Source organism: Rhinolophus sinicus, chromosome 18 (assembly GCF_057876585.1).
Source record: "Rhinolophus sinicus isolate RSI-liver-muscle chromosome 18, RSI-T2T, whole genome shotgun sequence".
In the NCBI taxonomy this organism is placed as follows: domain Eukaryota; kingdom Metazoa; phylum Chordata; class Mammalia; order Chiroptera; family Rhinolophidae; genus Rhinolophus; species Rhinolophus sinicus.
In genome coordinates, this window is record NC_142518.1 from 23,199,590 (window position 1) to 23,226,783 (window position 27,194).

The 27,194-nt window shown below is 35.8% G+C and overlaps 1 protein-coding gene across 8 annotated transcripts in view; it reads right to left on the reverse strand.

The window, feature by feature from the left end:
- Positions 1-27,194, reverse strand: part of DMD (dystrophin) — a 2,122,179-nt gene that overhangs the window by 530,083 nt on the left and 1,564,902 nt on the right. For all 8 annotated transcript variants that reach the window (XM_074323910.2, XM_074323908.2, XM_074323912.2 and 5 more), the window contains one exon: positions 16,106-16,317. In XM_074323910.2, coding sequence (XP_074180011.2) covers positions 16,106-16,317 — 212 coding nt within the window. The remainder of the gene's footprint in view (positions 1-16,105; positions 16,318-27,194) is intronic.

The window sequence follows — 27,194 nt, forward strand, 5'->3', positions numbered from 1 at the left end:
ACAAGGGAAGAAGAGAAAGAGTAGTTAAAAAGTCTAGGCAATAGAATGGGCCTGTTGGGTTTGAATCCTGGCTTGATCAGCTATGAGTTATGTGACAAATGGCAAAGTTAATTGGTCTCTCTGTGCCTCAGTTTCCTCCTTTGTTACATGGGTTTATTAACTGTATTGACCTTGAAAGATTGTTATGAGAATTAATTTAGGAAATCTAGGGAAAACCCTTAGAATGGTGCCTGGCATTACCCGAAACATTAAATCAATTTAGCTGTAATCTTAATCATTACTCTACAACTATTATTACTACTATCACTACTACTACTACTACTACTACTTTTTTGTTCTTTATTTTATTTTATTTTTATTTATTTTTATTTTTTTATTAGTTTCAGGTGCACAAGACAAAGCAAAACTACTACTACTTTTAATGAACCACGTTATACTCATCAGAGTGAGCTTCTACTGAATGCAAAGCAAAGGCCTCACTGTTTCATAGACATTGTATGACGCTGAAGCTCTAAAAGGCTCCCTTTAATTTAGAAGATATGAGCCCATAGACCTGCAATTAAAAATTAAAGGTTGAGTATTGTTTACATCTTTTTATAACATATGTTTTGGGATATTCACCTACAAGGGAAATTAACTTTTGACCCAGGTGAAGCAGACTTGTAAATTTTTTAATGACTGAATCAAAGGAGCTTCATGAAAGGCAATGCAGAGTAATGAAAAGGCATCTTCCCAGGAAGTCTTGCTTGGCCACGGTCTTGCAGTTTGATCTTAAGAAAGCTTGTCATAAACCTTTTAAGTTCCAGTTTTGTTGTCTGTAAAATAGGATGCGGCTACTTATTCTGCTTATGCCTGAGGTTTGTTGTGCGGTCCAAATCAAAGGCAAATTGCTTGGGAAATTATCAAACAGGATCCTAGTATATTTGTGGACAAAAAGTTGTACACATTGGGTTGCTCTCATTTTGCTTAGGATACTGTGTTTGCATACATGAACTAAGAGATTCATTAAAAAAAAATAGCTCTGTGAGCCAACAGCTAAGAGCTTATGAGCTCTTAGATCCATTCTCTGCCCATCTCCTACTCCACTCCATATTGCAGATGGATTAATCATTTTAGGGGATCAGAATTCCCTGGGATTTCTTGCTAGCTGGTTTCTAACTGGACTTGGCCAGTGAGAGGCCCTGGTGGGAGATGGAAGAGCAGGTGAAAATAGAGTATATCTACCCCTCTTTCTATATGGGCAGTGTCTTCTTTGTGTCTCCATCTCCCACTGGACAGACCCTCACTCTATAGTTTCAGTCCCTGCTGTGCAGCCTCCATAGTGGTCAAGTTAGGACCAGAGGCTCTGGTTTTGGGGCTTTGGTAACACCTGTTGGCCCCCCAGCCCTCGAGGGGTAACAGCTTTTTGATGTTGCTAAACTCCAGGTTGCTCCCCCCAATCTCCTATTGGGCTTCTCAACTCCTTCATCAGCCATGGAACCAGTTATCTGTTTCAAATTCCCTCTGTTTGAAATATCTAGTGTGGTTTCTAGACTGGACCCTGATGATACAAACTGAAAGAAATCTCCCAGCAAATGAACCTACCTATAATCACATAGGAAATTGAACATACTAGTTATGTGGCAAATGGGAAAGTTAATTACTCTCTCTGTGCCTCTGTTTCATAAAACGTCAATATTTTATGAAGCATCAGTTTCATAAAATATCAGACTTTACATCTTGCATCCTTCTCTCCAGTCTCAGGGGAAGAGGTGACTTTTGTGCAATGGGAAGCTGATTACTCAGTACACTCATCTTTTCTGGATCTTCCTCCATCTACTCCCTCTCTCTTTGTGTCTTTTCAACCTCTTGTCTCTTTGCAGGGTCTTTCTCCACAGCCTTCAAACAAGAGTGTCTCCCCCATCATTAAATAACAACAACAAAATCTGCTCTCTATCATTTTCTTTCTCTTCACAGTTACAGTCCTTAGAAGGCAACTGTTATTAACTCATTGCCTCAACTTGATTACATTCCTGCCACTATATTCATCAAAATCACGCTTCTGCCACTGCCATCCAACTAAAACTATTCTGACAGAAGCCGCTACGGTAAATTGGATTATTAGCCTCAATTCTTTACCTCACCCTATACCCATGCCCTTTGCTATGTAACTTTGAATTTCCTGATACAAAAGGCAGTTCACTTCCCTGCCCTTGACCATGAGCTTGGCCATATGATTTGTTTTGCCTAATCCTAAAGGGATGTTGCTAGAAATGACACAAGCAGAGGTTTGAAATGTGCTCCTGTAGTGGGGCTAGCCCTTTTGCACTTCTGCCTTCACCATGACACAAACATGCCCTGGGCTTGCCTCCTCATCCCTGGGGAGGGATGGGTGACAGGTGGAGAAGAGCCACCCCAATCAACCTGCAGCCTGAAGCAGTGCCAACCCCAGCCAAGTTGCGAACTCATAGAAAAGAAATAAATGTTCATTGTTGTGTGCCACTGACATTTTGAAGTTGTTATGCAGCATTTTTGTGAAAAGAGTTAACTGATTCAGTCACCGATGGCCAGTGTCTGTGGAAAGTTTTTGGGTCTCATTTCCTTGATTTATTTGCAACGACTGGTGCTACTGATGACTTACTCCATTCTTCTTGAGGCTCTGGTCTTTTTTGGCCCCCTCTCTTTGGGTCTCTTCTACACTCTCTTATGGTTCAAGTTTTCCTTTTTCTGCTTGTCCCTTAAATGTTCCCCCAAGGTTCTGTCTCTAGCCCTCTTCTTCCTCTGCAGTTTAAGTTGAACTTCAACTGGAGGAGGAGGCAGGGAGCATACCCTTAGTGAGCTTGTGCCATAATTTTCCCTTACATCCACATCTTCGACCTCTGTGCCACTACCTTAATTTAAGCCCTCATCACCTCTTGCTTGGACTCCGCAATAACCTTTTTATTGACTCTCTCCCTCCACTCTCAGTCCAGCTCTTCCATCTACGGACATCTGCTCAAGAGATCTTTTTGAAATGCAAGTAGAACCACGTTATTCCTCTGTAAAACCTTTCAATGGCTCCCTATTACCTACAAGACAAAGTTCAAGCCTCTCTCCTTGGATAACAAGGCCCTCAAAAATATGAGCCTTACTTATATATCCACTTTCATCTTTTGTATCCTCCTTTCCTTTTAACCAATTCCATAATTGGCCATATGAGAACACAAAACTCTGAAAGGTTAAGTGACTTACTGAAGGTGACATAGCTAGTCAGTGAAAGAGGCATTACAAAAAAGCAGGTTTCTTGACTCCAATATTCAGGTTTCATCTAGTTAAAGAAGATATGCTTCCATATAAAAGAATTTAAAGGAAATGATTGGATTTATTATGCATGAAATAATCTCCTTGATGAGTACGGCATGATTGGGAAATTATTGTGTAAAATAAAGTAAGATACTGCCAAACAAAGACAGTGGAAAAAAAATACACATTTAGTTTATTAAAAAAAAAAATCACTAAACAATTTACTTCTAAATATGAATGCATGTTTTAGAAATCTTTACTGGGAAAAAGGAATGCAGTTCTTTTTCACTTGTGTGAATTAAAATGACCTGTAACACCTCTTTATGGATTTATAATAGAAACGTTAAAATATCTGTAAGGAAGCTATTTCAAAAGTAAAGCCTCTCACCATTAACTTTAAGACTCATCTATTAAATCTCTGACATTACCAAACAACTCTGTTTCAGAAGGTAACACTCTGTACAGGGGATACTATTTAAGAAAATAGCACTCATTTTCCAGCTTACTGGAAATGATTAATCTTTTCAATAGCTTTGAGGACTACATACTAAAGTTGTTACTTTTTTGTCCTTTCAACAATGACTACAAGCTGAGAGTAGGCTAGTAAATGCGTTATTGGCCAACCCATTAGAGTTCCATTATTTTCTGTCTTACATGGCTTCATGTAATGAATTTTTATAATTAAACTAATGGCATACAATTTATTTTTCCCCCTCTTTACTTTCAGGCCCCATTTCTCTTCCAGCTTCTCTGGAATATGTTTTATACAGAAACAAGGGACGAGAGCCCTCCAAGTACTTCATTACCTTAATTTCATTATGACATTTTGGAAAGCATTCTCTTATCTGGCCTTTCTCTTTAATTTGTTGAGTTTATTAAAAGGCTTAAGCAGTGTTGTAATTAACAAATCACCCAGCTACCCCAGGCATCTGAAATAAGTCTGGTTGAGAGGGTGTGAAAATGGTTGGTTGGGTGCAAATGACTTCAGAGAGAATGCCAGAGGACAGATCCCAAGAAAGTGGCATTTTCTCGACTATTTGTGGTAAAGTGCATTACTGTGCACAAACATTCAGTGCCTTTTCATGCCAGAGGATTACACCTCTGTACCCCATTGAATCATGGATGGCAATGTAACTGATTTTGGCTACTTGTCACTTCCAGGCAGAAGGTTTAAGAGCCAATGGCATTATCTACTCTTCCCTGCCTCTTTGATCATGGAATTTTATATTAAGACGCAGCTGTCATCAGCCATGGTCCCTGAGTGGCTAAGCTAAGTAGAACCCCCTTGTGAATCTACAGTGGACATGTAACATGAATAAAATACAAACTTTCTGTTAAGCCTCTAGATGTGGGGACTGCTTGTTACTATGGCATGACTTAGCCTATCCCGACTGACATCTCTACTCAGGTATGACCAGGTCTCAGACAGAGTAGAGCAATCTACTAGCTCCAGATAGTCTGGAATCAGGGCCAATGATAGAATAAGTTAATATAATGACATATAAAAATAGGTCCTGTTGCTAATAAATGTTTGGAAACTATGTTTCTAAAGCAGTTTATAAACCTGAACAAGGAAAGATCTGTAGTCTTAATAATGTGCATATATACCTTTTTAAAGAAACTTTATTGAGATATGATTCACACACCATAAAATTCACCCATTTAAAGCGTATAATTTAATGGTTTTTAGTATATTCACAAAGTTGTGACGCCATCACCACAATCTAATTTTGGAACATTTTGTTCATCCCTAAGAGAAACTCCCATACCCATTGTCAATCACTCTCCATTGTCCATTCCCTGTGATCCATTTTGGAATTAATTTTGTGTGTGATATGAGGTATGGTAAAACTTCATTATTTTGTATGTGGATATTTAGTTATCTAAGCACGATATTTTCAAGAAACTATCCTTCTCCTATTGAATTGTCTTGGTACTTTTACAAAATCAATTAAGCATAAATGCAAGAATTTAGTTCTGAATTTTCAATTTTACTTCATCAGTCTATATATCTATCTTCATGTCAGTACCACACTGTCTTGATTACTGTACCTTCTTAATAGGTTATGAAATTGGGAATTGTGAGTCCTCCAAGTTTGTTCTTTTTTCAAGGCTGTTTAGCTATTCTTTGTCCCTTGCATTTCAGTATGAATTTTAGGATTCATTTGTCAATTTCTGTAAAAAATCCAGCTAGAATTTTGGTAACAATTGCCAAAGTCTATAGATTAATTTGGGGATGTTGCTATCTTATCAATATTCAGTCATTTTTAAAATTAGTTTCAAGTGTACAAAACAATGCAATAGACATTTCACCCCTCACAAAGTGATAACCCCCTCCCCCAATCTATTGCCCCTCTGACATCGCATATATCTATTACAATTCCATTGACTCTATTCCCTATGCTGTACTCCATTTCCCGTGACTATATATATAAAATTATAGTTGACATTCACTATTATTCAGCTTCAGGTGTACACTGCAGTGGTCAGGCATCTACACCGTACATGAAGTGGTCTCCCTAATAAGACACGTGCCTTTCTGACACCCTACAAAATCTTTACAACATTATTGATTGTATTCCCCAAACTATCTTTCATATCCCCTTGGCAATGTTGTGAATACCAATTTGTGCTTTCTAATTCCCTCCTCTTCTCCCTCATCCCTACCCTCCTCCCAACTAGCAACCCTCAGCTTTTTCTCTGTATCTCTGAGACTATTTTTGATTACTTTGCTCATTTAAGAATATTAAGTCTTTTGATCTGGGAACATGGGAAATTTTTCCATTTATTTAGATCTTCTTTAATTTCTTTCAACAATGCTTTGTAGTTGTCAGTGTATAAGTCTTGCATTTATTTTATTCCTAATTATTTTATTTTTTGATGCCATTGTAAATGGAATGGTATTTTTTTAATTTCATTTTTCAGTTCGGTAGTATATAGAAAAACAATTGATTTTTGTATTTTGACCTTGCATCCTGCAAATTTACTGAATTAATTTATTAATTGTAATGCTTTAAAAAATGTATTCCTTAGGATTTTCTCTGTATAAGACCATGTAATCTGCAAGTAGATATAGTTTTACTTCTTCCTTTACAACCTGGATGACTTTTATCGATTTTTCTTGCCTAATTGCCCTGGCCTGGTAAATAGAAGTGGTGAGAGCAGATATCCTTATTTTGTTCTTGATCTTCAGGTAAAGCATTCAGTCTTTCACCATGATATTAGCTGTGGTGTTTTCTTAGATGCCGTTTATCAGGTTCACAGTCTCCTGTATTATTTTCCTAGGACTGTCAGAACAAAGTACCACAAACTGGGCAACTTAAACAACAAAATTTATTGTCTCACAGTTCTGGAGGGTACATCCCAAATCAAGGTGTCAGCAGGCCATGCTCCATCTGAAACCTATAGGGAGAATCCTTTCTTGCCTCTTCTAGTTTCTGGTGGTGGCTTTCAATCCTTAGTGTTCCTTGACTTGTAGTTCCTTGACTACATCCCTCTATTGTTTGCCTCTATTGTCACATGGTGTTTTCTCTGCAGTCAGTGTCTGCATGGCATTCTTCTGCCTGTGTACGAGGTCTAACAATTAAGTTCGCGAACTTGTTGCAACGATGTTGCTAACCTTTTTTGATATCAGAGGGATCACTCATTATGAATTTGTACCAACTGGACAAACAGTTAACCAAGCTTAATATTTGGAAGTACTGAAAAGGCTGTGTAAAAAAGTTAGACGACCTGAACTTTTCGCCAACAATTCATGGCTCTTGCATCACGACAATGCACCAGCTCACACGGCACTGTCTGTGAGGGAGTTTTTAGCCAGCAAACAAGTAACTGTATTGGAAAACCCTCCCTACTCACCTGATCTGGCCCCCAATGACTTCTTTTCTTACCCTAAGATAAAGGAAATATTGAAAGGAAGACATTTTGATGACATTCAGGACATCAAGGGTAATACCATACAACGACAGCTCTGATGGCCATTCCAGAAAAAGAGTTCCAAAATTGCTTTGAAGAGTGGACTAGGCGCTGGCATCGGTGCACAGCTTCCCAAGCAGAGTACTTCAAAGGTGACCATAGTTATATTCAGCAATGAGGTATGTAGCACTTTTTCTAGGATGCATTCACGAACTTAATTGTCTGACCTCGTATGTCTCTTTTCTTTCTCTTGTTAGGATTCCAGTTACATTGGATTAAGGGTCCACTTGACTCCAGTATACCTCATCTTTACTTACTGTGCTTCCCTGAAAATGAGACCTAACTGGAAAATAATCCCTAGCATGATTTTTCAGGATGGCATCCCCTGAACACAAGCCCTAATGCATCTTGTGGAGCAAAACTTAATATAAGACCCAGTCTTATTTTCGGTGAAATATGGTAGCTATGTCTGCAAAGACCTTACTTCCAAATAAGGACACATTCACAGGTGCCAGGGTTTGGGTCTTCAGCACATCTTCTAAGGGGACAAAATTGAAACTACAACACCTTCTATTCCTAATTTGTTGCGTGTTTTTATCATGAAAGGTTTTGGACTTTGTAGACTGTTTTTTCTACAATTACTGAGATGATCACGTGGTTTTTGTTCTTTATTCTAGTGACACGGTACATTACAATGATTAAATTTTGTATGTTTTTGTAAGCGGGCATTTTCCCACCAAATCGCGTCGTAACTTGGGGCTTTTTTGACATTTTCTCGCCAAAATTAGACTTTCCATAAAATATTCATATCTTTCGATCTATTTGATATTTTTCTATGAAACTTTCAGTGTTTTAGTTTAAAAAGAGGTGCAAAATATGTTATTCTCGTTTCTCGCGCTTTGGTATAAAAAGCGATATGACAAGTTTACTCGTTTCCCGCAAAAAATGTGTTAAACTAACCTTGTATTCCTGGAATAATTCTTATTTGATTATGGTATACAGTTCTTTTAATATGTTGCTACATTATGTTTGACAGTATTTTCTTGAGCCTTTTTGAGTCTATATTCACAAGCCCTAATCGTCTATAGTATTTTTTCCTGTGATATCTTTGGTTGTGAAATATTATTTCCTCTTCTATTTTTTTGAAGAATTTGTGAAAAATTGATATTAATTCTTTGAATGTTTACTAGAATTCACCCATCTGGGTTTGGGTCTTTTCCTTGGGAGAAGTTTTAAAATTATTGATTCAATTTCTTTATTTGTTAAAGTCTATTCAGATTTCCTACTTCTTCCATCCATAATATCCTCTCATAATCTTTTCTATTTCTGTAAGATCAGTAGTGATATGTCCTCTTTCATTTCTAAGATTAGTAATTTGAGCCTTCTCCCCCTATTTTTCCTTAGTCTAGCAGAAGAAGGATTGTCAATATTGTTGATCTTCTCAAATAACCAACTTTTGGTTTTATTGATTATTTCTCTCTTATTTTTTAAATATATTTCACTGATTTCATATAATCTTTTAAAACAATTTTATTTATTTTTTTAATGAAAGTTTATTGGGGTGACAACAGTTAGTAAAGTTACATAGGTTTCAGGTGTACAATTCTGTAATACATCATCTATAAATCCCATTGTGTGTTCACCACCCAGAGTCAGTTCTCCTTGCATCACATATATTCGACCCCCTTGACCCTCTTCTACTATCCCCCTCCACTCTTACCCTCTGGTAACCACTAAACTGTTGTCTGTTGTCTGTGTCTATGAGTTTGTGTTTATTTGTTTGTGTATCTTCTTTCTTTGTTGCTTTCAGTTTTATATCCCACATAGCAGTGAAATCATATGGTTCCCAACTTTTTCTGTCTGACTTATTTCTCAGCATAATAATCTCAAGATCCATCCATGTTCTCATGTAATCTTTATTACTTCCTCTCTCCTGCTTGCTTTAGGTTTAATGTTCTCTTTTTACTAGTTTCCTAAGGTGAAACTTGGGTTACTCAGTTGAGATCATTCTTATTTTTTAACATACGCATTTATGGCTATAAATTCCACTCTAAGCACTGCATCCCATACGTTGCATCCCATAAATTTCATTATGTTATGTTTTTATTTCCAGGCACCTGAAAGTATTTTTGTATTTCCTTTGTGATTTCCTCTTTACCTATTGGTTAATTTAAAATGTGTTGTATCATTTTCTCATATTTGTGAATTCCCCAAATATACTTTTGTTATTGATTTTTACTTTCATTCCATATGGTCAGAGAACCTACACTGCATGATTTCCATCCTTTTAAATGTATTGAGACTTGTTTTACAGCCTGGCATATGCTCTATCCTGGAGAACATTCCATGTATAATTGAGGAGAATGTATATTCTGTTATTATTGGGTGGAGTGTTAGGTCTTATTAGTTCATAATGTTCTTCCAAGTCTTCTATTTCCTTGTTGATCTTCTGTCTAGTTGTTCCATCCTTACTAAAAGTGGGGTATTGAAGTCTCTGTTCTGTCGAATTGTCTATTTTTCCCTTCAGTTTTGTCAGTTTTTACTTCACGTAATTTTCTTAATGCTTGTCTTTCTTTTCCTCAGAGTGGAATTAAGACCTGTCTACAAGTTCACTGACTCTTCTGCCAGCTCAAGTCTGATGTTGAGCCCCTTTCTAGTAAAAATTTCATTTCAGTTATGTACTTTTAAACTCCAGAATCTCTATTTGGTTCCTGTTTATAATTTATATCTCTTTATTGATATTCTCTATTTGGCAACACATGCACATAGACTTCTAGATCTCCCAGAAATATGTTGGAGCTTTTCAAAGTCCCCTGAAGACATCTTATTCCCTAGATTTTCCTTTTAAGTTTTTCTCCAGACCCATGGTCATCTCCACTGATATCACAGCCTCAGGCAGCTGCTCTTTAAACAATTGCTGCTGATTGTTTTGGGTAAACACTCTGGGGATAAGGCTTTTCCTGGGGAGTGAGCTCAAAGTCATGTCAAATAATGACAAGGCCTTGCGTACAGGTTTGTTCTAGGAACCTGCAAGACAGATCAAATAGCAATAATGTGCTGGGTATAAAATGGGTCTTTTTGAGGAACTCCCATCTTGGTCTTCCCTCTCTGGTGGCTGTAAGGCTGCTGATTGTTAAGGCTACTATGCAGCTGGGAAAAAACAATGGGACTAAGCCAAGTTAAAAAGCCTCAAACCCTGCTGTTCTTACTGAATTCAGCAATTTACATATTATTGAGAACCTCTGGTTAATTTCCAGAGTCCAGAAAAGGCAATTTTGACAATCTTTACAATTTGCTGCTTTTATGAACAAGTGGATTTACAGAGTATATTTTTAAGCATGAAATAAGTTACACTGTGAAAAGGAAACAAGGCAAAATATGGTGCAATCAGAACATAATACTATTTAAGTCGGCATTAAATATTTATATAGTCCAAGAGTACCTGGGGAAACTAACCATTACTTCCTGTGCTCTACAGGTGATGTAGGAAGCACTCTGTATGCTTTGAAAAGTTTAATAGTTTCATACCTACTCTGGGAGGAAAAGTACTATTACGTTATTGATTCTTTCTCCTTAATCACGTGGAAGCTTTAGGGAAGAACAGAAGGGAATAAAGAAAATACATGAAAAAATGGTACATCCCAGCAAGAAGATTTCTGATAATGGTTTCGTTATTGTATCAGAAATGCAAACCTTGAACTACCAGTGGGGATCCATTTGCCTATTTTAATTTTGTGCAAGTCTAAAAGTAAACAAAATGTGTGAAAGAAGAATTCAGCTTTAATCACTGTACATATGCTTATGGCAGATAAGGATGTTATCTAATACCACCCACGCCTCCAAATAATTAAAACTATAAGGCTCTACTTCCATTTTTTAAAAAGAAGTTTCTCTGATTACCCTGTTTCCTCGAAAATAAGACCTAGCTGGACCATGAGCTCTAATGCGTCTTTTGGAGCAAAAATTAATATAAGACCTGGCATATATTATATTATACTATACTATACTATACTATACTATACTATACTATACTATACTATATTATATTAAAGACTGGGTCTTATATTATAGTAAAATAAGACCAGGTCTTATATTAATTTTTGCTTCAAAAGACACATTAGAGCTGATGGTCCGGCTAGGTCTTATTTTTGGGGAAACACAGTAGTTTCTTTCCTAGTAAAATAATTTGATATCCTCAAATAGCTACTGTATTTACTATATATAACAAGTTCAAATTTTTAAATTAATTACATGATTACAGTGTATCTATGTTTCAAGTTCCCTAAAGAATGTCTTCAAAACAGATATTTTGTAGCCTTGCACGCATTTATTTAATAATTTGATAAATTATTGAAGTTCTCGCCTCAGATAGCTTTAAGTACTATATAGCCAAATCAGCTAGGCTCAAACAAGATTTCACTTCTCTATTGAATTCATGTACTCTTAGCTCAGTCAAGCACAAAACAGCTAATGCTGTCACGTTTGAAGAGCTTTTATGCTGAATTTGACACAAAAGCAATCACAAAGCAGACTAAAAGGAATTTCTCTTTCAAAAGCTGAAAAGGGAAAAAAAATAAATGAAAACTCTGAGCCTGGGTAAATCTCTCTTGACACTGGAAAAGTTTAAAATCATCAAGACGTAATTTTTCCAAAGAATCCATTGCCAAGTTCGGACCTATCTTAATAGCCTAAGGAACAGGTTGTGAAGTCAACTAAGATTTCTGCCAAATGAAATAAATCCCATGATGACCATTGCTGGCAGTGTTAGGTGCCAACGGCACACCATCTTACCTCTTATGAAAGCTAAATGGCATCATCTCTCATAGGATTCTGCCATAGCCTATTGGCAGGGATTCTGATTAGGATAGAAATCCTGCATGATTTCCCCTAATTTCTGCCTTTATATCTCAAAAGAACATTACTGTTTTATCAGGGCCATGGATAAAATCAAATGAAGCCATGTGGTTAACCAAGTCAACTACTTACACAATTTGTTTTTGTTTCCAAAAAATTAGGGGTTATACAGGAAAGAGAGTAAACCTGTATTATGGGCATCTCTTAATGACCTGCTCATTAATTACTGACATGCTAGGCCATCTACAGTCTGTTCTTTTGCCAAATCAAGACTCTCCTGTTATCTCCTTCCACCCCATCCCTGCTTTTAAGGGATGGACTTTTCCCACATGCCATCTCAGATTTGATTTCCATTTTGTGAAGAGGTTGTTATTATTCCCATTTTTTGTCTACCATTTTTTCTAAGCAAGAGAGGAGGTTTTCTAAATGTCCAATGAGTAAGGAAGTGGTTAAAGATGGAACTTAATGAAATATTGTAAAGAATTAAAAATGGTAATCAGTAAAAGTTATATAGCAACACATAGAAATATGTATGCAATAACACTAACTTTAAAACCAGAAATCGAAATTTATCTACATTATGAAGACAAATATGTAGACAAGAAACGGAAGTGATTATAAACAAATATTATATTAAAATATCAGAATTGGAGGTGATTTTTTTTCTTTAGTTCAAGTATGGTGACTGGTTTCAATTTTCAGAGTGTCACAGTGCTGGCAGTGGCCTTTAAAGCCATTTCATTGTGACATTGAGGGTAGTCATCAGTGACACTGCTGCAAGGGAGGTTGGCTGCTGTAATCACAGCTCTCCAACTCTCAAGACACAGCTTGCTGATTGCCTTATGAGGCTCACTGGCTCTCTTGCTAATCTTAGGTACATAGACTCAGAAAGAATTTATGGAGCAAAAAGATCTTTGGTCAAATTAACCAGTGTCTCCTTATGTCTATCGCCATATTTCCTTCCTAAAAGTAAACTCTAAGTGATAAGCCAGCTAATATCACTCAGTAGTGATAACACATTAAACAAAGTCCAGACCTCTATTTTATACACTCCCTGACTTTTATAAGAATTAAAAATAGTGGTTTCATTAAAAATGGAATCCAATTTACGATTATCTTTTTACTCTTTCATAGTAAAACAGAATATGAACATTTCTCCCCGGTACACTATTTCGTTTTCCACTTGGTAGCTTACGAACATTATAATCTTATTTGCCAGTTCGTAACTACGATTGTCTCCCTTTCTGATCCTCATGGTGTTTTCTTGATGTGTTTTAACCAGATAGACAATGGGCAGAAGAGAAAATCTATGAGGTACATAGATCATTCAAGAGTAATCGCTACGTATTCACATCCCAACTCTCCTACTAGTAAGAGGAGATACTGAATTTCTCTAGGCTTCAATTTCCTTACCTGTAAACTGGGAAAAATAATAGTACTTTTTATGGAAGGTTTTTGAGAGGATGAAATTAGCCAATATATGGAAAGTGATTAGCACAGTTTTTAACAAACAGCAAGTATTCACTAAATGTTAGTATTAGCATTAGAATCACTCTTAGTTTTAGCATACGTGATTCAGGAAATGATGGGAGAAACTATAGCCTTGGTCATCTTTACCTGTATTATGAATTTACATTGAATTTGCAGCAATATACATCATTAAATTCCTAAAGTACGTAACACAAACAAAAGCAGTTTCCATAGAGACATTTCTTATGATGTAGTTTTAGATTATTCAACAGTTCTTTTTACTTCAAAAGTTTGACAAAGATAGCAATTATAATACAATTTTGTCTTTTTTTTAGGTGTTTAAAACATCTTGTCTTGACAATAAAATTGTTTGGTTTCCTCCTTTCATATTTTCTTTTGCAATTCTTTTTGTCTCTTATTTTAAGCTCCTTGCTTTTCTAAGAGCTATTAAATCCTAATCATTCTTGCTATCACTTTAGGATTCTCAGAGGTTTTAAGATGATTTCTCATTTGCCAACTTCCAGCTTTCTTGCCCTAATCAAATCTATCACCATATGCCTCTCATCTTTCCTTCCCCTCATCTGACTCAAGGGTCCAGTCCAAACTCTTTTTCCCTGTTAATTCCTCTTCACTAGTTAACCACCTTGTTTCATGATTTGCTAGATTCACACAATCCTAAATTTTTTGAGAGGAAAAAGAAATAGCATAACATACTGAGTACCTTATGGATAAGACCAGAGCCTTCAAGAATAACCATATAGATTCTATATTTCACATAGTCAGAGCAGGAATTTGGAAAATCATCCTTAGAAATTCATTATCTATCTATGTTAATCCAAGGGAGAAAATCTTAGTGGTAACAAGTATCTCATAAAATAATGCATTTTTATTCATCTAGATGTTGTCTTCAACAGAAGTAATGAATGATAAATCTGTAAAATCCTATGTGGCTTTCTGACATTCTTGTCATGTAAATAAAAATCTTGTCCTTATAGTAGTTTGGGTCCTTAGGAAAAGTAGCTTTGGCAGAAACTGGCTACAAGCTCACTAGCTCATTATTCCCATTTACTCTTCCTTAAATTAAATTTTGGACAAGTTCCTTTGATAGATGATTGGATAAAGAAGTTGTGATATATATACACAATGGAATACTACTCTGCCATAAGAAAAGATTAAATAATGCCATTTGCAACAATGTAGATGGATCTTGAGATTATTATACTAAACCATGGTAATGGAAGGAGAACTGACTCTGGGTAGTGAACACACAATGGGATTTATAGATGACGCATTATAGAATTTTACACCTGAAACCTATGTAACTTTACTAACCATTGTCACCCCAATAAACTTAAAAAAAATTGGGGTTAAATTCTGGTCAACAGGATGTGGATGGAAATGATATATATAATCTCCAGGTCTGATCATAAAACCCTATGGATTGACCACATTCTCTCCTACTCTCCTGCTGTGACCTTGGGAAACTGTGAGTTTGAAATGATAATTTAGCAAAATTGGAAAAGCCTGGATCTCTAAGTCACCATTTGGGGGAGAGCTCCCAAGAAGGGCTCTTCAACCTCTGTGGGACTATGATACAACCAAGAAATTAACTTTTACTGTATTAAACTATTGAGACTTCAGAGTTCATTTTTCGAATAAACTTAGTGTAAGTATATATGCTATATAGCTTAGCATAGTCTAAATACTGACTAATTTAGAAATGGGAGCCACTTTATCCAGGAAAACTATATGTGTTTTTTTTTTCTCAGATGACATAACTAATCTGAGATTCAAATACTTGTTTAGCAGAAGGCCTTTTTCTGCTACAAAAAAAAATATCTATAGAGGGTTTTCATCAAATACTCAATCTGATCAAGCACTCAACAATATTACTTCTCTGCTTAAAATCCCCTAAGGCTACCATTTGTTTGGCACTTAAGGTCTTTCCAAACTGACCCATAAATACGAGGTTTGAAAGAATTAAAAATATGTAAAGCACCATGCATGGTGCTTGATAAAACGTAGTCAAACAAATTTTATTTCCTCCCCTTTTCTCTTTCTTTTATCCTGAAGCGTTCCAGACTTTGAAGCAGACAAATACATGATGTAATTCTGGGGAAAGAGGAGGGCAAAAAGAAGGGAGAGAAAAGAGAAGTTGGCCTGGAGGTCAGAGAATGGGAAACAAAGTGAGACTATACGTTACTCTCCCTTACTCTTACACCTACACTTCCCTTCTCCATTCAGGGCCCTCAAATAAAGTAGGAAAAAGTAGACCTGTTACTTTTCTAGGAAGGAATGAAGCCCATCTGATTGACTTTATGCTAGTACATAAGTATATACATCAACTTTGAAGTGGTCTTAAAAGACGGTGCAATGTGGAAACCGGCCCATTATATCCAGATTATTACAGTAATTTTAATAGATTTATATTATATCAATTTTCCTCGAATCTCAACTTTACTTCTAAAATTGTACTCTTTATTTCAGCTTAAATGTCATTTTCTTTTAATAAATTTACATTAAAAATCATTAAAGTTTAATCCTTGGTATAATGGTATCCAGTGTAACCAATATTTAATTTTAAAAACATATCTTTGACACTGACCTTGGTTTCTGTGATTTTCTTTTGGATTGCATCCATTGTGTAGGGACCCTCCTTCCATGACTCAAGCTTGCCTCTGGCCTGTCCCAAGACCTGCTCGGCTTCTTCCTTGGCTTCCAGCCACTGTGTCGAATCCTTTAACATTTCATTCAACTGTTGCCTCCGATTCTGAAGGTGCTCCTGTACTTCATCCCATTGACTCTGAATTCTTTCAACTGGAATAAAAGGAAAAGTGAATATATAAGGATCAGTGTGAGTCTTGAGAAGACATTTGAAATTTAACATCTGAATAGCTCACATTTTATATTACTCATTAAAAAGCTGTTCACTGTGTTATAGCTAGGATGATGGACAATTGAATTCCTTATTTTTTTTCCAATGGCAAACATGAATTTCTGTTCAATTATCTTCCTGAAAGTGACCTAGAATATCAGTAGTAGATGTAAAAACTTAACTCTGTCTACTCTCAATCCTTTGAGCCAAATAAGAATAAAGTTTGAGAAAAGTGCTATAGCAGAATACCTCAAACACTGAGCTTACCCTTACTGTTTCAGTACCCAACAGCCTGACTTGCAATACCATCATTAGCATTTCATTCCTCGAAAACTTTGTGTTGCTACAAAGAGTTTGCTTTGCCATCTAAGTAGCAGGCTACGTACACCAGGGAATTGACACTTCCCCTCTTCTTGCCCCAAATCCCAGGAGCAGCCCGTAACCAGTGACTGACAGTAGACGATGGGGTATGAATATTCCAGCTCCCTTGAGGCTAGGGGAGATAACTGAGGCATGTGTTTTGCAAGAGTTCCAGGGGCCCATAGTGGTAACCTGCTTCAAAATGCACCATCCTTTATTGGCTGTTTGCCTTATCTGTCTCACTTTCTCGCTTCTCTACTAACAGTTCTCTCAACTCCCAAATAAATCATTTGTTCTCAAAACCTTTTACTAAGGTCTTCTTAGGGTCCCCCTATCTGCTTCGAGGAGAAACCCAAGAGCAGCTAGGCATTATGGAAATTTCTTGCAACAATACCTAAGATTCTGCTCTGAAATACTTCATTTTAGATTGTTAAAAATAAACATGGCCACATTAATTTTTTTTTTTAAGGACCACACCATCTTTTCTTTAAGCTGCTTTCATGAAATGGAAATAATGTCATGGAAAACAAGTATTAAACCACCATCTACTTTATCCTTTAAGCAAGAAACCTGACAGACATTCTAGATTCTTCCGTAAGCCTCACTAAACGCCATATGTAATTGGTTACTAATTTCTGTAATCTAGAATTGAACTCCTTCCCTTTTTCCCCATATTGCCACGGAAAAGCTCTATTATTTTTTTGCCTGCATGTCTACAATAGACTCTATATAGTCCCCCTTGCCTCAGTTCTCTGTTTTTCAATGTAATTTCCATACTTTAGACAGAGTGTGGAACTAATATAGATCTGACCATGCACTCTCTCATTTAAACCCTTCAGTGTCTCTCTACTGTCCTCTGGAATATCTTAACTTGGTATACATGTTCCTTTGTGATCTAGCCTGCGAAATATGAGAGGATTATTTACCAAAATAAATTACAACATAATCAGGGTGTAGGAAAATCACCAACGATAATACAAGAACTAGGCCTTGTAGCAATGGAGTTGTTACTACATCTAGGCCCAAGAAATCAGGGGAGGGAGAAGGGGCAGAAGCCGAGAATCATGAGGAGAAACCACCCTGAGAAGAGCGGTAACCTTCGTGAAGGGACACAGTCAACCTAAGACAGCTTCGTAGGGAGGGAACTAGGAGAATAAATATCCTGACTTCACTCTGTCCACTCTCTGCAGTTTCCTACTAGGGCTCCCCAGTGGCTCAACCAACTGGAAGCCAGAGGGCATGGGGGATCTGTGATGACACAGATTAGCCTCCCAGAGTACACAGCAGGGTAGAGAAGGGCAAAGACTAGCTACGGATGGGAAAAGAAAATGTACACAGCACTGTATTCTAAAATTGTGCTTATTCCATGATGTAAGTTTAGTCCTTCCTAATTAACCCTTCAGTTAATAAGTTGACCTCTGTTTAAATGTCAGTCTCCCTATAATCTTTGAGCACCATTCTTTGGTTTGTTTGTTTCATTGTTGTTGCTCCTACTGGGTAGTGCGGCACCCATATTAGCACCTATTATATTTGTTGAGATTTATAGTTATTGATTATTCTTCTATCTAATCTTTAGTTTACAAAATTAAAAGTGTAAATGATATTAAAAGGAACTGTTTAAAATACAAATATTTTTAAGCTTTCTGAAATATTTTTTTCATCAATCATAGAACAAAATACAACTGATATTCCAGTTACAAACCATTTTTTCAACAACTTATCATAGCAGGCTACTTTACTATGAGTAGTTGGCACCTTTTTCCCCCTTAGCCTATTGTTATATACTAAATGTATCTGAAAACAATAAAATTGACTTTCCTTAAAAAGTCTTTAATTTGCCTTTGTATTAATCAGCCTTAATTAGTGACAATATATTATGCTAGCTAAATTTTTAGAATGCCTAGTATTTCTTATATATACATGGTAAGCCATTTATTTACATTCATGCCAATGAATATTTTGTACATCCTGTAGTACATTTCAATAGGGTAGCTGTAACTTATGTTTCTAAATGTCCATCACTTGATATGAGGAAGAAGTAAAGTAGTTCTTCCTATTATGTGGGCAGATATTTCTTAATTGTGGAAACAGGAGGGAAGTTTTATAGCCTAGACCATTATTTCAGACAAAAATACCATTCAAATGCTTGTTCAATCACAGTGATGAAAGTTTTTATCCCAAAGGCAACACGTGTGTATAATGCAGCAAGGTAAAATGGTTTATTACGGGATGTATCCTACTAAGGGTATGGTTTCTCACCCTTGACTTTCAACTATACATGATCGTCAGAAAATACTTAACTAAATAAATTACAGGCTACACTCACTCAACGATCCATCTGCCCCTCTTAGCACCCTTACCCATCAATCTATCCATCTAGCTTGCCAATCACCATTTTATTTACCATCTACTAGATATCAGGCATTATGCTAAGCACTGGGAGAAACAAAGGAGTCTAAGACAGATTCCCTGGCTTTTGGTTGGTGCCTGTTAGATAGAGGTATTATTCACTATCTACCCAAAAAATCCAGGATGAGCAGTTCTGGGGAAAAGATAATGAGTTCATTCTTGGACCTATTTAATGGGAGGTTTTGAGGATCTATCATATAGGACTATCATTGTAATCAGATGGACTGAAGATGCTATGGCACAGCTGTGTATTTTGGGAGAGAGGAAAATCCAGGATTAGAAATCACTACAGAGAAGTGAAATCTGAAGCCATCAATGTGAATGCATTCTCATTGGTATGGTGCATACCGTGTTTCCCCGAAACAGCTAGCCAATCAGCTCTAATGCATCTTTTAGAGCAAAAATTAGTATCCTGTATAATATAATATAATATAATATAATATAATATAATATAATATAATATAATATAATATAATATAATATAATATATAATACCGGGTCTTATATTAATTTTTGCTCCAAAAAACACATTAGAGGTGATTGTCCAGCTAGGTCTCATTTTTGGGGAAACATGGTAGATTGAGCAGAACAAAGGGTTAAAGATGGAGTCCCAGAAAATACAACACATAAAGAAAGAATATAGTAAAAGTAGTCAATAAGATGAAAGAATGGCTAGAGAAGTTGGAGGAATACTTGGGAAATGTACCTTCATAGAAACATGGGAGAGAAAGAATTTCAAAAGCACAAGAATGGTCAACATTTTTAAATGCCATAGATGTCACAAGAGATAATAACAATCATAATACCTAACATTTATTTGAATACCTACTCTGCTCGAAGACTGTTTTAAGCTCTTTATGTGCATTAACTCACTTAATCATCATGATGATTGTATGAGGTACGGATCATCATTTATGTTGTTGTTGTTGCTGTTCTCCTCATTTAACAGAGAAACAGAGCCTATGGTAAATGATTGGATTAAGGCCATACAGCTAGTGAGTGGTAGAGCCAACACTTGGACCCAAGCAGTCAGGCTCCCCAAAACCCATGCCAAAAGTATCTGTTGGCTTCAATCACGTGAAATTCCCCAAAGACCATACAGAAAATGATTTTAGTGGAGTGGTAAAAATCTTATCGTAGGGAATGGACAAATGAATCAGCCAAAGATGGATGAGAATTGGAAGATAATTACCCCCGGTAGGCAACAAGTACGAGGTGTGTTTTTCACTGTCTCCCAGATTTCACTCATTAAGGTTGAATTCTAGTTGCCCACAGCAATAACCTGCTCAATAATTGGTTCAATTATTGGCTTCTTTCCTTTCCCTATTTCACGGTCCCACCCCTCTACTGGTACTTCCTGGGATTACCTTACAAGTAAACCACTTGGACTCAAATCACTGTTTTAAGGTCAGCTTTGGGGGGAATCTAGTCTAATTCAGAATTTCATTCATTTTTTTAAAAAAAAATCCTTAATGCACAACTCAGGGCTTGGCACTTAGTATGCTTTCAGTGACTGTCAAATGAATTGTGCATGTAGACTATTTCAATTATTCAGGGTTCCTCTTTATAATGATGTAAAAATGCCACTTTCAAAGTTAACCCTTGCCCAGGACCTTGAGTCTTTCTTTCTCAAAAGCAATCATTGTCTCTATTGCATTTCAAGTTTACATGATTTGAATACTGGCTTAAGTCTTTTACATTTTCCTTTTCATTTTCCTCTCACTCTTCATGATCTTTATTGTACGTATCTCTGGGTATCCTTTGTTTCTAATTTAATGCCTTTGCATGAACCATTTTTTTTGGTATAAAACATCTTCAATGTCATGTTTACTAGTAGAATATTCTCATTTGATAAAAAAAAAATCCATCAGCTAAAAGATATAGAGGGGGAAATCTTGTGAGGTAAAGTTAAGCAATGATCTCTCTTTCTCTAACATTCTTAAAATAAACTGTAGGACAGGGAGAATCTGTTGGCATGTTTTGTTCCTTCAGATTGTCTTTTTAATTAAATTTTAGGCTAATATAGAAAAGTATATGTGTATATCGGATAAGGATATTTCTATGGGCATTTTCAAATTTTGAAACATACTGAGCCCCAGAGGATAATCACAACAATAAAATATCTTATTGTTATAAACATAAGTACAATTAGATAAATACTAGAAAGACAGTCAGCAGATGTATCTCCCTTTGTGAAATAACCAAACATATGTAAGAATCCATTTTGCACAGCAGAAATCATGGAGAGATTATTTCCTTTTCAAAAGGATTCACCATAAAATTTTTCTAAATAGTCAATTTGTCAAGTATATTTAAAATATTATTTGATTTGCATTTCACTCCCAGGTATTGCATACTTATGGTCACCAAAAGCCATGTACTAAATTGGAAGATTCCCCAAATAGGAAACTACCCAAATTCCTATCTACTGTAAAATGGAAAAACACATTGTGGTGTATTTATCAATACTATCCAGCAATAAGAATGAAATACCTACAATTATATGCAATAATATGTATTAATCTCACAAACATAATGCTGAGGAAAAGAAGCCAGCCCCAAACAAGGACATACTGTTTTATTCCATTTACATAATGTACAAAAACAGGAAAAAGCAAGAATACTGTAGAAGTCAGAATAGTGGTTACCCTTGTGGTAGTCAATGAAAGAGCCATGATGGGGACTTCTGGTAATAATACTCTGTTTCCTGATTTGGGTGATGATTACACAGTTATATTCAGTTTATGAAAATTCACCAAGCGAGACATTGATGATGTGTGCATTTTTCCTTATGTATATTGTGCTTCAATAAAAATTTAATAAAATATTATTTGACTTGTGAAATGTATTCTACATAAAACCCTTTTTCAAAAGGGTTGCAACCTGTGAAACATGCATCATTTTGCCAGATATGAATGATAATAAGAGATGCATGGTGTTGCTGAGGACACAATGCAATTTAAACCTCAGATTTGTGTGATAAAGAACATTTTAGAAATAGTCATTGGACAATGAACCAGATTAGACTTACAGAAACAAATCAGCACACAGAGAGAGTAATGAAACAGCTATTCAGTTATTTAATAAAAGGAACAAAGCAGTGCAATTGATTGACATAGCTGTCCTCAGAGTAAACCCTGCAGAAACATATACTAAATAAAATTTTAGAATCATATATATATATATATAAAATATGTGTTCTATTTTGTCAAGGAATGAAAGTAAACATAATATTGGATAACGTCAAAGAGAACGCGTTATCTTGGAACTGAACCACTGTGGCAGTTGGACATCAAATAGTCTTGGTAATTGTCCATAATTGGGCAACAATTCAAACTACAAAATTTCACCACACTTGCAACACTTCATCCAGGATATTATTGATAGACCAAAGATACATTATGGCAACATATTTGGTCACTAGAGCCCATACTGTTAGATTTACATTTATACCAGATTCTTCTGACATACAAAAGTAAAATAATAATAAAATATATGCATATAAACTCAGACAATCTGTGCCTATTGGTAATTGAAGAGCTACCCAAATGTGCACATTTCTTCTCTCGGAGGTCCATCATGGAAAGCTTCTTAACTGATTTGTGCAGTAAGTAGATGCTGGATAATGAAGGGAAATAAATAACCAATGCTAGGACTAAGGATGACAGACTGGGACTCAGCATGTGTCCTGATTTACGGATCTCCAAAAGTGTCAAATTGGAAACACAGCAATCATGTTAAGAACCACAATATTGCACAGAAAGAAACAGTTCAGTTGATTGAGTACTAACCAATCTTTCACATCAAGTTTTTAAGCTAGCTATGTTTGATTATCGATATACATTCATGACTGATATAAATTCACACAACATCTCTCCTAGGGAAAAAAAATGTTGTTTACAAAAACGAAATGATTGTCTTTTGAATATACAGTGCTACAGAACAAAGAACAGCTCTGTTGCAATTTCTGCACTGAAGTTACAGTCGGAGAATTAGAAGTTACTGTGACTAAGTTTCAGAGAGAACCTTGACTAGCAATTAGTAATGGGTTCTAGCCCCGGATTTGTGATGAAATAGATCATTTAATTTGCAAATGTTGATTTGACCCCATTTCAATTTTCTCAACCGAAAAACTGATATAATGATAGCTGTGCAACCAAAGAATTGTTGTGAAGATAAAATTGAATAACGAGTAAAAACATCAAGGACCACACTAAAGTGAGGTATTATTGCCTCTCTGTACAGAGAAGCTTCAATAATGAATTATAGTCATCAGCAAACATTCGTGATCTGCGAGGGGGAACACACTGCAGAACTCAATGAGTCCACACAGTACACAAGAGTTCCAGGTAGAAAATACTGAGCTGGAAGAGTTAAATGGCAGGTAAACCTTTTGAGGTCATATAAATGAGTGAAGGGTGGCATATACTATGTTTCCCTGAAAATAAGACCTTGCCGGACTATCAGCTCTAATGCGTCTTTTGGAGCAAAAATTAACATAAGACCTGGTCTTATTTTACTATAATATAAGACCGGGTCTTACTATAACATAACATAACATAACATAACATAACATAACATAACATAACATAACATAACATAACATAACATAACATAACACTGGGTCTTACATTAATTTTTGCTCCAAAAGATGCATTAGAGCTGATTGTCCAGCTAGGTCTTATTTTTGGGGAAACATGGTATGTAACGATGGTCAACTGTAAAGACAATGATCCCAATTGAAGTTAAGACAATATGCTCTGAGCTATTTGTTAAGATGTGAAAATCGCAACAGACTGTTCCCTGAGGAAAAATAGTCAACAAGATACTATACCTAATCAAGAGGGGAACTGAAAACAAAGAAACCACCATAATTCTATTCTTGTACAAAGTTAGGATACAAGTATACCTCAAATAAGGTAAACATATGTCCAAGGTTGACATTCCAAGACTTATAAGGAGCCAAGGAAAATAAAAATAAGAATAACCAAAATTATAGGGAATATTAAGATGTTATACTCCTACTTCCACAAGGCATTTAAACGTGGTTCTATAGAAGAGTTACGTATAGTTAAGCTCTGCAAAGAGGAGTTGCAATTTAAACCCATTAAAAATAATAAGAAGAAAATATATTAACCATGAACTCAAATGTAGCTACTGTGAATACACATTTGCTCTATTTAGGAACAGGAGAGGAAGAACGGGGTTGCTGTGCAAACACAGAATAAAATGTCTGAGACATTTTGGACCAAAAAGCTGAAAAGACAGAGGAGTGACAGGCATATAATTAAATCCTAGCCATTATGACTAATTTGAATATCTGCTTCTTCACTATGTCTCCAAAAGCTAGAATTCAGGAACAGCCAAACATGTAGTTTAAATTCACGGAAGATCCAGAATAAATGACTAAGTTAAAAATATTTAATAACGTTCGTCTAACATGTAAGGTTAGTTTGAACATGGCAATGGTCAGTTTTTTAATGCTATTTTCGCTGTTTATTCTCTGTGAAATAGGGATAATAATAACAAGAAGATGAATAATCTATGAAGATTGAAGAAATAATGGACAAAGGGCACTGAGGAGAGTATCTGGCTGCTAGCAATCTCTCAATTATAGGGGTAGGAAGAGGCAGTCATGTATTTTTGTAACACCGCTGGTCTTCTCAAATCCTGAGCTATAAAGCAAAGGAGGGTAGACTGGATGATCCCTGGGGTTCTTTCTAGCTCTAACAAGTCTGTGAGATACATGTTCCTTGCCATTTCGGTCATAGGCAAAGGCTTACATGGCAAGGTTACTGAGGAGAAGTCAGTCAGCCCAGTGCCTGAATGAACAAATATGATAGCATATAAACAGCTAGATAACATATCCCTGGATCGACCACTGGTATGATTCAGCTTGGCAATCTTATATGCTGTCACACTAAAACTCAGTTATAATAAACTCGAGCCAAACTAAAAAAATGTTCCTTTTCAAATTATTTTTCATTGAGATATAGTTGACATACAACATCATTCTGGTTTCTGTGATCACCACGATAAGTGTAGTCAACACCCCAAAGTTCTTCCCTTTCTGGGGTGATAGTATTTTTCTGTATCTTGATAGAGGCGTATGTCACACAGGTGTACCCATTCATTAATACTCATTCAATGGTACTGAAGGGGAACAGAATATGCCACCCCAAAAGATGCCATTTTGGCATATTGATTCTTTTGAATTAAAGTTACTTAAGAAATAGCCAGTGCAAGAATGACACTCTGACCTCCTTTGTTCCCCTGAAAGCAAGAAATAAATCTCCCATGTGAATGGTGCCCTCCCTTTAATAACAGTCTAATATGCATATACGACTATACCAGGAAGTAGAGAGACATTCTTATCACCACAGAATTCAGGGCCAAGAAGGCCGTATAACAAACCTTGTTACTTCCTTAGTACTTTATTACCCAAGTCCAAACTTCTTCGGTCTGTCAATTCTTCACAAATTTATTCTTTGTCCAAAAGCTTGAAAAGCTGCCTGCTTTGGTCACTTCATTGAATCTCATATTTCTATGAGCTCCTGTATGTATGAAATTAAATTTTATTTTTCCCGTTAATCTGTCTTATATCAATTTAATTATTAGGTCAGCCAAAGAACCCAGAAGGGAAGAAGGGAAAAATCTTCCTCCACCAAAGGTTTATATAAGATTTGTGCATTTGACACTATGAGATTTTGCCACAAACAAACAAAAATAACTGTAAATGAATATTGAGCTCTAGTTAATGATATGCATGTTAAGTGTTTAGGAGTAAAGTGTGCTGATGTTTCCAAACTTACTTTGAAATACACAGAAAATAACAGAAATTGATGGGTAGATAAATGGATGAAATGGAATCTACAGCAGAATCTAGACAGTGGGTTCAAGGATATTCAGTGTGCAATTCTTTCATCTTTTATGTGTATTTGAATTTTTCATAGTAAAATGTTAGATAAAATGCTCTCTTATAGGAAGCACAAAACAGGATATTACTTAAGCAGCTTTCTAAGTCACAAAAACCACATTCCAATTAAGAAAAAATACCACCGATGGAATATAAAAGTTTAAAAGATAGTAAACAGAATTTATAAGAGTGGAAATGACAAAACATTTTGCTCAAAGTCACACCCAATGTCTATGGAAAGAAATTGGAAATGGAAATCAGGCAGCTCTCTTAATTTCGCAATCAACAGGCTGTCAAAGACCATATTACCTCCTTTAAGGTATGCTGAATATTCTAATAGAGAAAATGAATTAGTCCTCTGAAAGAAGCTTATTCTCCTGTTTTGGTTATAAAACATAGAAAGTGTGGGTTGGTTCCCATACTATAAGATGAGTTATGGTAAAATGAGAATTGCATTATTTTTGCCACTGGTTGGAGAGTCATAGATTATGAGAAAATGCCAACATTCAGTCTTAATGAAACATGACAGTTCTTTTGTTAATTATATCAACAGGTAGATTTTGAAATGTGATATTATCTGATCATCAAAATGAATTAATTTTTAAAGAGATAATGGCTTCCTTTGTCAGGAAGGGGGAACTATTGGTTGTGGTGAAACCTTGAAGTTGGGGGAAAAGTTTGATCTATAGCTGTGCAAAAATATTTCAGTTTATAATCCTAGGTCACTCACAAGACACAGAAAAGAAACTATCTAGATGTAATATAGACACAACATATTGCTGGACAATCCATCTGTCCAGCCTGTCCCAACCATCAACTAATTTATTTACCAAATGTAGCAAAAAGTACTAACAACGCAAAAGGGTTCAGCAAGAGATCATTAAACTGATCATTTAATCATTCCAGTTTCAGTACCATGAATTTACTATTGTGTCACCAGCACGTGATGCAGACAAAACAAAACAAAAAAAACATTCATCACTGTAAATTTGCACATCAAAATTGATACATTTGTTGGAATATAAATATTTTAAAAAATATGTTGAATAAAAAAAAGCATTTTTTCTCTCTGAACACACATTAAATTTCATCCCTACGCCTTGTCACTCAAACTTTTATTTGACAAGTGCTGAA